General features: G+C 32.8%; 1 protein-coding gene across 1 annotated transcript; it reads right to left on the reverse strand.

Annotated features, from left to right (window-relative positions):
- Nucleotides 1-1,582: 1,582 nt before the first annotated feature.
- On the reverse strand, nucleotides 1,583-6,892 carry LOC134687284 (DNA-directed RNA polymerases I, II, and III subunit RPABC2-like). The gene is made up of 5 exons (XM_063547438.1): nucleotides 6,812-6,892; nucleotides 4,105-4,165; nucleotides 3,186-3,319; nucleotides 2,694-2,765; nucleotides 1,583-1,797 (listed from the first exon to the last, which is right to left on the reverse strand). Exons 1-5 carry the CDS (start codon nucleotides 6,838-6,840, stop codon nucleotides 1,707-1,709), a joined length of 387 nt encoding a protein of 128 aa, XP_063403508.1. The 5' UTR covers nucleotides 6,841-6,892; the 3' UTR covers nucleotides 1,583-1,706.
- Nucleotides 6,893-11,972: the final 5,080 nt, after the last annotated feature.

An 11,972-nucleotide genomic window follows, 5' to 3' on the forward strand; every position in this document is an offset into this window, starting at 1 on the left:
GGCTGGGCATTATGTTTTCCTGTCTGTGCGTCCAATAGTCTGTCTGCTCAACCTCCTGTTCCACTTCAAGTTCAACTTATTGGCCAAGATAGGTTTTGGGGAAGTTTGTGGGATGATGCATGTATAGGTTAGGAGTAGGGTTTGGCACCAGCAAAACTAGTTTAACCAACCACAATCTGTATGAGCCTGTCCCAAATCAGGAGCCTAAAATTCACTGGTTGTCATTTGGTGCTGTGTATTATATTTATTTTTCATTTATTGTTTTGTACATAAATCAGGCCATTTGTTTTCTTGTTTGAAGTGCATTTGTCATTTCAGGGCCTTTTATGGCCGACTATGCGTTATTTGATTTGCTCATCATTGAAGACCATACAGTGACCTTAAGTTATGAACTTCTTTGTTTTTGGGACTTCGATTAAGAGTTGTCTCATTGGCAGTCATACCACATCTTATTTTAATAAAAGGAGACACTAGTTCGTTGAAAGCACTTGGTTTTAATTAGTGTTTTCCCCACAGGTTTTGTTCTTGCATTGTAAAGTCAAATGGATTAGTGTGTTTTGAATATCAGAAAATACTGTTGTCTCTTGGCAGTCTATTTAAACCAGAGTTATCCTTTGTTTCAACTCAACCAAAGCAGAAAACAGTCGTAACTGCTTTTGTCCGCTGTCTATTTAAATTAATATATGCTTTTTAAGTTTTCATTGTCTCATCTAAACGAAGTCACAACAAGAATGTGTCCATAGTACACGGATGCCCCACTCGCACTATCATTTTCTATGTTTACTGGACTGTGAAATTGGAATAAATTCTCTAATTTGGCATTAAAATTAGAATGATATTATCAAAGGGAACATGTATACTAAGTTTCAAGTTGATTGGACTTCAACTTCATCAAAAACAACCTTGACCAAAAACTTTAACCTGAAGTGTAACAGACAGACAGAAGAACGAACGGACACACAGACCAGAAAACATAATGCCCCTCTACTATCATAGGTGGGGCATAAAAATGAAATTTGAGCATTTTCTTTCCATCATTGGTGATGCAAAAATTTGCTTAAGTTCAAGAAAATTTCAGTTAAAGGGGGACTACTTTTACAAATATTTTTAGAATTGTTTGGTGTATAAAGCCACTTGAATCATCCTTGGAGTCCAGTTTTTGTTGGTGAAGGAAACCAAAGTATCTGGAGAGAACCATCAACAATCAGTATGAATCTGGAGAGAACCATCAACAATCAGTATGTTTCTGAAGAGAACCATCAACAATCAGTATGAATCTGGAGAGAACCATCAATAATCAGTATGAATCTGGAGAGAACAATCAATAATCAGTATGAATCTGGAGAGAACAATCAATAATCAGTATGAATCTGGAGAGAACCATCAATAATCAGTATGAATCTGGAGAGAACCATCAACAATCAGTATAAATCTGGAGAGAACCATCAATAATCAGTATGAATCTGGAGAGAACCATCAACAATCAGTATGAATCTGGAGAGAACCATCAATAATCAGTATGAATCTGGAGAGAACCATCAATAATCAGTATGAATCTGGAGAGAACCATCAACAACGAGTATCTCATGATATGAGTTTATTTACACAATGACAATGTAAAATAAAAGGTACTGTCAAATCTTCATATTAAAAAAGGTATACAAAATTAACAAATATTTAGTCTTGCTACATTGCACATAATTCTTCTACTCTAGAATAATAAGTTCATCTACACCCCAGTCTTCATAACTGCCATCTGGTAAATATCTTCTGATTATAATGGGTACTTTCCTAGCTCTACAAAAAGAAGAAGTGGATTAAAAGGACTTTATTAAAGACATAATATATAACAAATATATACAGTTTAAGAAAAAATTCAGACCTGACCCCAAAAATGAGACTCAGTCCAGTATTTTGAAGGCTAGTCTCGGTTCCAATAAACGATCAAGTCCAAATTTTGTTCAGTTTGATGATATTTTGCAGAGTTATGGTCCTTGGACTTAACGATTTCACTCAAATAATAATTATTCCCCCTTTTTTTCCCTCACCCTTGAAAATATTGACTTGATATTTGTTATAAACTTGACACCATGATAAGTTACGGATCAATTTAGCATTTTGTTCCAGTATAGTGATTTTTTTAACAAAACCTGCAGGGAGTCAACTATGTTCATAGAATGCTGTTTTATTAACTTGTCATATCTAACATTATTTTGACAAGTTCACTGTAGCTTTTAATTTGTCTCTAATTGAGTTGTTTTACGATAAACACTGTTGAATTTTAAGAGTGACTCAGTTAGAAAAAAAAATCATAATTGCCATAAATGTCTTATTGCATAGTTACTTTATAAATTTTCTTTGAACTCCAAATAAGGAATTACATTATTTAATTATCATGATAAGGTGGTACCCAACACCTTGACTAAAATTTATTTAGCTCGTTTAATTTTCATAAAATGTTGACAAAATATTAACTTTGACCCTTTGACAAAAATATAAAAATTTCAAAAAATTTGAATCAACCATTTTTTCAGAAAAATTACACTGGTTATATTGCAGTTTGACAAACACTAATTTTGATCATTGAAAAGCTTAAAATTCCCTTAACAACACAACGTAATTTAAACGTTTAGCTGATTTTACAGAGTTATCTCCCTGTAGTGTTAGGTACCACCTTGAATGATAAATCTTACTTTAATTCTTTCATTGCTATCTGTAGAGGATCTGTTTCTCCTTCCAATTCAACCATGACAGGAGCACACATTCTGTAAAATAGGAGATTATCGAATTATCTCCCTTTACCAAAGTAATCAAATACACTTGAATGCAATCTTTTCCATGACTACCGTAAATTCAGAAATACTTGTGTCCATTTACTATTATATACTATTGGCAAAAAATAAAAAGATTCACTATCAATTATTGTGATTAAAGAAGTTGCAACATAAGGGGAAACAGTTGGGTAGTTTGTTTGGGGAAAAAGGGAGGTAAGTATGATTTTGCTATTATTTTTTAGAACATTTTACATAGACTACATTGGGAAATTTTCCTGACTTTAGATGTTCTTAAGCAAAATTTTCCATAAAATGTGTTACAGAAGGTAGGGACCAGAAAATGTAATAATAATTTTCTACCCATAACATTGTTCTATATAACAGTCAATTGTTCCTTTTTTCAATACTTACGCTATTTGCAATGCTCTAGTACCCAGTACTCTGGCCCTTTCATATTTTGTCATGTAAGGTGTAGTAATTCTTTTATGACGTTCAATAGATTGTGGTAGATTTGATGCTGGAATAATCTCTATATTATCTTGATCCTGTAAATCAAAACAAACAATTACAATAAAAGTACATATTTTAAAATGAACATAAAAGTATCATAAATAATATGTACATGTATTGTCACCAAAAAATGACTGCTTAACAGAAATACTAAATAAGTATTTCATTAGAGATTCACAAATGCAGTACATGTTAAACAAAGGTAAATCGGGTTGATTAAAGCAAAGTAAGGATTCTGATCCCATTTAAAATTAAAACAATGAACCTATAACGGGAAACTTAAACACAGAAAAAAACTCCCTTGAGAACAATTACCACAAATGAGAACCAGCATACTGTAACAAGAGCACATAATATTTCTGATGAAGAAAAAATACTTTAAATTTTATTAAAAAATTTGCAATTTTATATATGTACAACTTGTTGTGATCACTGGTACAATAGGACATTATTCATCTAAACATTATTATAATTAAACACTACAAATGACAAGCTCTTATCTACCAATAGTCTAAACAGACCTGAGGGATAAAAACATTTTTTAAATATGTGTGATGATTAAATCAAATCATCAACTTCCCAACAGACATCTATAGATCACCAGGCAATCTATTCCTCAAATTCAATCATGCACATTTGCAGTGTCGGATTAAGATTTTTTTCATAATGTGGGGCTTAATGACTGCCCAAGAGGGGCTCTAGTCATGCTTCAGGGATTTCCTAAATAATTTACCAAAATTTTCCGTTCAAAGGGGGGCCTGGCCCCTAGGCCCCCCTTAATTCACCTCTATTTTAAACTGAATTTAAATTACATGTATACCTCTCCATCTATTGGTTCATCTAATGGCTCTTCATCTATATCATCATCTAAATCGTCAAATCTGTAATGAAAAATTACATAACAGTAACATGTTATGAACAACTGTTTAAAAAATCCCAATTGCTTGGATGCTTTACAAAATCTATGGGGTTTGTGTTGCTTTGTCTTTAGTTTTCTATGTTGTGTCTTTTGTACTATTATTTGTCTGTTTGTCTTTTTATTTTTAGGCATGGCATTGTCAGTTTATTTTCAATCTATGAGTTTCAATGACCACCCTCTGGTATCTTTTGTCCCTCTTTTATAGATCTCATAATCTGTCCCTGCCATTCCTTCAAACTTTTTCAGTAGAACTCTTTTTTTCTATACTGAGAATCAAGGATAGGTAAATGTATCTACAGCCTAAAAAATTATCTCAAGTGATCAGTACTGATACATGCACATTGTACATTGACATTTTCAAATAGTGTTTTAATATGATTTAATTGAAGAAAAACCATTTCAAACATCTTTCAGTTTCCATGATTCAGACTCATTAATTCAATACTGTTTGTTTTTGATAAAATTAATATTAAAAAAAGGATGAATGAGTCTGAGCACACAAATGCTTCCTTTCAAGGTTCACAATTGTTTATGTAAAAGGGCACAACTCTGGAATGGTAAGAGACTCATAATCAAAATATGAACTCTGTCCACATGTTGAAGTTTTTAGGATTGTGTATGAAGAAATTTAGTCAATTTTAGAGTCAAACAAAAAATTAACTCTAGATCGTAAGGAGACTCAAAACCCAAATTTGAACTCTTTCTATGAGTTTTGGTTCTACCATAGTTTTTTTTCCAAATGTCAATACACCTTCTCGCTATTTGTCCGTCATTAATGAATATCACATATAGGTTCCCGTAAAATTTTAACGTCATAAAACAAAATATCTGACGCCACAATGGAAATGTGATTGTGTAATGTGTACAATATATGAGGTCAAAAGTTCAAGCTGCAGGGTCAGCAGGGATTAGTGATTATGTGTAATGAATGTTTATTTTTTTCATGTAGGGCTTTTTACATCATATACATATACACCTAATCGCTAATCCCGGCTGACCCCAGAATCTGTCCCGCTCAAACTTTTGACGTCATACAACAGTCACTTTTCCAATGTGACGTCATATATTATGTTTTATATATATATGACATCAAAATTTTAAGGAAACCTGTGTGATGTCCAGTAATGGCAGACAAATAGCGATAAGGTGCATGGCAGACCACGCAGTATTTTTTTTATTTTTCATTTTTAAAGGTTGTAATGTTACCTGTAATTGCTTTAATCTTCATTGAAATTTCTTGGATAGTTGTTGCATTGCTTATCATACCACAACTTCTTATTTCATGTGTAAAATACTAAAACTCTTAGATAAGCAAAATGAATATGTTAATATGCCTTTTTGTGTTTCTTCGTTACATTTGCTGTTTTTATAGTAATTAAGATGATACACAATTTTGACTGCTGTACCCCTATTTTTGACATTTTTACTCTTTGAGTATGTTTGTTTTGTTCATGCATCTTTGACAATGTAATGGAATTTGATGCGACTGTCATACAAGTGAGAGGTTTAGCTAGCTTTAAAACCAGGTTCAATCCACCATTTTCTACATAAGAAAATGCCTGTACCAAGTCAGGAAATATATGACAGTTGTTATCCATTTGTTTGATGTGTTTGGACTTTTGATTTTGGACTTTCCTTATTGAATTTTCCTCGAAGTTCAGTATTTTTGGGTTTTTACTTTTTAAACTCTAACAGACACAAAATGACAAATAATTTTAGGCTACCATATTTTCAGTATATTTAGACAATATACGTATAGTGTCTTGAAATATGAAATTTATTTGTAAGAGGCTTAGAAACAGGAAAATGCGAGGTTCTACCGAGCATTTTCCCGTTTCGTGCCGAATACAAATCAATTTCATATTTCAAGACACTATACGTATATTGTTTTTATACTGAAATCGAAAAAAAAAATGAAAAATGGAAAAAACATGTAACAAAAATTGTTAAAAAAAGTGTTTGGAATTTCCCTCTTGAGGTACCATTTTGGGGTATTTCCCTATGAGCGTAGTCCAGGTGGTAAGACATTGGCGTATTAAGGAATTAGAAAGCGAAAATGAACTTAATTAATAACATTTGATAAACATGATATATAAATAACCAATTTGAAGACATAAAAGTTTAAATTGAAAAAAGTTTGACCATTGTTACTTTACGGTGTCATGGTCGTGACGTGATGTTGTTGATGAAATACAATAAGGAGGCGGGGCTTATAGGTCAGTTGGGGTCATTGACGTATAAAGCTAACGTTTATACGTATAGCTTTATCTGTACAGTAAACTAGCTGATTGCAGTATAAATGTATTGTTTGTAATTGATATGGAATCCGGGTCCGTTCGCGCCCATTCACTTTCGCACCCAATTTTTATTGGTTTGGGGTTTATAATAACTTTGTTATCAAGTTTTGGAAAATGGTATGGGCCCTTTGATTAGGAAATAAAAATATTTTGATTTTGTTATGTCTTATGATGAACTACACAGCATTCAGCAGGTATGACTTGTGCAGAAGGGGGAAATATAGTTGGGGTAAAGGCAATGGAATATTTGATAGTTGTCGTATATATTTTTTGATAGAATTTGACTAGATATTTCCCTAAATGCGCAATACCCGTCGGCATCATGTTCGTCGTCCGCCATCTTGCAATGTAGTCCAAGTCTCAGAGACGCTTTAGTCTGAATAATTTTGATCACAGTTCGGACTACAGATGTATAATAATCCGCATCTGACTGAACATATTTCTGTCTTTGAAGAAATGATCAGAAATAACATAAAAAATGTGATGCACACTGAATAACCAGCGTAGCGGGTCGTTTTAAAGTGTGCACCACATTTTTTATGTAATTTCTAATAGACCTAAAAAATATTACAGTTATTTGTTTTATTTAATTCTAATTTCCATTTCAGTCACAGGAGAAAATCGCGAAAAAAACGCCGGTCACATGACAGAATTATGTCTATGAGCTGATAAGCAAAATACCCTTCCAGCTAATCAGAAGACGCGTTACATCCAAAATTAAATTATTTGAGTGTACCTACCAACGCACAAGGCGCACAAGTTCTAAGATCTTATAAGATCTTGTACTGAGAAGCAAACTCACTCTTTTAACTTTAAACTTTACAATAAAACGAATTTCCCACCTTTCAGATAGATAAAAATTCCGTCTTTGACTAAAAGCATCTTATTTTTAACCCTTTCAACATTTTTTTTCTATCATTGAGTTTTTCTGTTTATTCTTCGCTCTCTTGCAAAAAGATATGCTTCTTTGTATTATAACTTTTATATCATAAATAATCAAAAGCTGATTGAATTTAAATATATATAGATAATTCTACATCTACATGGTTGAAATGCAAAGGTCTAAGACCCATCACGCAAGTACTAATTAAGTCATTCAATATGGTGCTCATTAAAAACATATCGACATGTGAAATTATAATTGAATGTTTGTTGCGCGACTATACTCTGTTAAATAAGATGTGAGGCTGTTCTTGAGAGCCTCTGCATCTTCTATATTTAACAGTACGTCTTATTAGTAATTAAGGTATTCCAGTCTTTGATGGTACGTGGAAAGAAGCTCGTTTGTAGGTCACGGTGTGTTGAAGTTTGAAGGTTTCTAAAATAAAATTGAGAATGGAAATGGGGAATGTGTCAAATAGACAACAACCCGACCAAATAAAAAACAACAGCAGAAGGTCACCAACAGGTCTTTAATGTAGCAAGAAATTCTCGCACCCGGAGGCGTCCTTCAGCTGGCCCCTAAACAAATATATACTAGTCCAGTGATAATGAACGCCATACTAATTCCCAAATTGTACACAAGAAACTAAAATTAAAATAATACAAGACTTATAAAGGCCAGAGGCTCCTGACTTGGGACAGGCGCAAAATGCGGCGGGGTTAAAAATGTTTGTGAGATCTCAACCCTCCCCCTATACCTCTAACCAATGTAGAAAAGTAAACGCATAACAATACGCACATTAAAATTCAGTTCAAGAGAAGTCCGAGTCTGATGTCAGAAGATGTAACCAAAGAAAATAAACAAAATGACAATAATACATAAATAACAACAGACTACTAGCAGTTAACTGACATGCCAGCTCCAGACTTCAATTAAACTGACTGAAAGATTATGATTTCATCATATGAACATCAGGCACAATCCTTCCCGTTCTAAAAGTTTACTTAAATTTGGTGGTATTGCCGTGTTGTCCTGCCTTGTTTTTCTACATAATCTGGCTTGAATATTTATGGCTAATTTTTCTATCACGGTAAAGCTTTGTGAAACAATCAAAGCCTTTTTATTTCCCGTCAAGTCTCTATAGAGCTCGTAAACTTAGATCCACCCTATGTAAACTAATTGATCCTTTGAATAAATTTGTCTAACTATACAAATCCTTGATTAAATTGATTAAGTCTAAAAGGTTAACAAGATAAAATTACAAAAAAAAATAGTTTGAAGGCCGGCGCAACCCTCCACCTAACCTTGCATGGATAGTTATGTAACAGTACATCATAAAAGACAATCTATAGAGTTAACTTTAATTGAAAAGGCCTTCAACAATGAGTGAAACTTATTCCACAAAGTCAGCTAAAAAAGCACCGAAATGACAAATGTAAAACAATTCAAACGTGAAAACTATCGGCCTGATTTATGTACAAAATAATGAACGAAAATTTACGCTCATGCATGACTTCAGACAGTCACATATATAATTTTGCGAGGTCAAATTAGTTTGAAGGCGCACCAATGCTCCCCTAACCTGGGACACTGGTATAACAGTACATAATAATAACTGGGCATCTGCGGAACACGGTGTCTCGCCTACGATGGCTGTTTTAATACACTAGTTCAGGGAAACAATGCGCATGTGCTAGATCGATCGGGATCTCAGATCGGCATCGTTATTACTGTAGTCAGATTAATGAATACTTTATTTCAAGAAGCACATACATGTACATGCATGCTATGGGAAACGAAAATATATACAATATATGACAAAAGACAGCAGAGAACAGAAGTTACATAGACAATAATATTGTGACACTATATGTGATCTAATTTCCCAAGCTGCATTTGACTAGTTGCATAGTATATTTCAAAACCAAATACTAGTTTAAATATACAGTTGTTCTAAAGCTGAAGATTACACTTACATATTAAAACAGAATATGTTGACCGTTATGTTAATTCATCTTAAATACAAAACTGTCAAAAGGAACGTTTGATGTCACCTGACTTAAAGTGTTACCTTCACGCAAAAATGGACAGATTCATGCTGTGTTCACTTAGCAGATCGTCTATATATTCAAGAAGGTACGGGTGCTATATCTTAGGCACTGATCTTATGTCATAAAAATAAAAGTCAATTAACACCTAGGGCATATGGTATCATAAAGTTTTAATCTCACCAGGCGGCAGTTAGCCTATGATACAATTACTATACCCTTAATAATCATAATTATGTTCTGACAGTAAGGTACCATTAAAATTTATGTTCAAAATCTATAAAGCCCTAATTGCATGCGTGTATTAAATTTACATAAACTTTATTGTGCTTAATTCCGAAATGCATCAAATATTGACATTTTTTTTAGGAAAAAGGGGGGGGGGTCTGGGTCGTTCAGCATTTTATTTTGACATATTGTAAAGCATATATAATATTGTATACAGAATATCTAATTCACTTCAAACAGATTTAATAAGATCTTAAACAGAATAAAAGATAATCTATATAATTTTTTTTCTTCAGAAACTAGATTTTCACACATACCTGTATATATAGTTTGGCATTTGATTACATACTTTTAATGAACAGTTCTGTTATTTTATTTTTGTGTCAGAAAATTCACGTTAATAGGTAGAATGATACTAAATGTGAAAAAAAAACCCAATTATTGTCGTCTTGTAGAAAACAAGGAGGTCTTAAAGATATATGAGTGAAATTTTAAACTGCCTACTTGGATCTATTGACATACATCCTTCTTTCTGACAAGTTTGGCGAAACCGATACTTGGCGATCCTAGATTCCGTCGTCAGCATTAACGCCGACTATTTCAGCATTAAAGAATCAGTCTGTGGTTAAAGTTTTGTGTTACATCAAAGTCGTTGTCAAACATAATGAAATTTCAGGAAATTTTGACAGAAGCTTCGTTATGTCCAAAATACAGTTTCCAGGGTAAAAGTTTGCAAATATTTATTTTCATTTTCCCGTATTTTACTACTAGTATTAGATGGACTTCGTTTTTCCTAAACAGTTATACTTCATGTTTTGTCTCATGAGGTTAAAGTTTTTCATGCAGTCATCAATAACCGTTTTGTTTAATCGCCCAGTTGCAAGTTACATGCATATCATGCATGTAGGTCAAGATCATAATGATGATTTATGAATGTTGAAACTGTCTTATTATACATTGCACTGGACTTTCCACTTTTTTTATTCAAATGCAACAGTCAGAGGAAAGACATTGTATAGATCTTATTAGTGGGTGTAGTTTTTTTGCTAAGAGTTTAATTCCATATGACGACCTGAAGCTGTTTGATTTTATGGGAACATATTTTTTAAAATATCATGGTTTGAACAAGAAACGTATATACTGTTCCAAGGTTTAACGATAAGACTATTTATACAATATTGAAAACAACATTTATGAAGCCATGGTTATTTTTTATCGAATACATCGCATAAATGATTCATGATATCGACTATATATGTTATGACCAGCAACAACTTATCAAAAAGCTTCGTTTTTAATTACATGAAAATTATGCGGTTTAAATTCTTTATATTGAATCTCCCGAAAAAAGCTAAAACAAAAAAAATGTATTGTCACCGTTGTATGATATACTGTTTTGGCAAATAATGCCATTTTATACGCCAGCATGTTTATAGAAATAATTCTCAATCGCCTAAGATGATATTTCTGCACATAATTTTCCTAAAAGTTCTCAACAGCTTCTAGGGACTTGAAGGACCTCGTTCCTTCTTTATCAAACATTTCGTTTTGGTTATTTGCAAGCCGTAATTTTCAAGTTTCTTTCTTTCTTTCACAATTTTCTCCCGTAATTTTCAAACACTGGGTCTCGAAATTTTTCACAGTATTTTTTATTTTACTTTATTAAACATTAACATAAACTAACAAAAACAGATGCCACTTAACGACTTCACAGGTAAACGGGAAAGCGGCGGGCGTCCTAATAGATCTAATAAACATCGAATATTGATATGTACCATACATGATCCATATGACTTTGCCCCCAGTTCATCCAAATCTCGCATATTATCGCATGAATTTTATTTAAACGCTTGACCCACTCAGAATTGTAGGTCGCGAACAAGCTTTCCCTGAACTGGTGTATTGTCAATGTAAAAGTGTATATAAAAAAGAAGATGTGGTATGATTGCCAATGAGACAACTGTCCATTAGAGCCCAAAATGACACAGAAAATAACATATGTTGACATAAAAGGTACATGAGGTAAGTCCGCTTCGCTGTAAGATAAAGATTTTTCTTTATATCAAACATTTTCTGCAGGTGCTGTATTTTGGTCTTTGAAATTTAAATCAAACATTTTCTTCAGGTGCTGTATTTTGGTCTTTGAAATTAGCTTCTGTTAAAGTTTCATGACAATCCATGAAGGTTTAAAAACTTGTCACGTACTTTTTTTATGTTTATCTAAGACTTTAATTGTTTACTTTTAAAAAAATATTAGTCAATCTATCGGAAAAATACTGAAAATGAAAATAGATTTTAAAAACTTTGCGCCAG

This window comes from Mytilus trossulus, chromosome 10 (assembly GCF_036588685.1).
Source record: "Mytilus trossulus isolate FHL-02 chromosome 10, PNRI_Mtr1.1.1.hap1, whole genome shotgun sequence".
Lineage (NCBI taxonomy): Eukaryota > Metazoa > Mollusca > Bivalvia > Mytilida > Mytilidae > Mytilus > Mytilus trossulus.

Bases quoted from the DNA above. Each gene is read 5' to 3' on its own strand.
- LOC134687284 (XM_063547438.1), bottom strand. From the start codon at position 6,840: ATGGCGGACGACGAACATGATGCCGACGG. The intron at 3,320-4,104 runs GTATACATGTAA...TTTGATTTACAG, and splicing joins ATGAACCAATAGATGGAGAG to GATCAAGATAATATAGAGAT. The intron at 2,766-3,185 runs GTAAGTATTGAA...CCTATTTTACAG, and splicing joins ACTAGAGCATTGCAAATAGC to AATGTGTGCTCCTGTCATGG.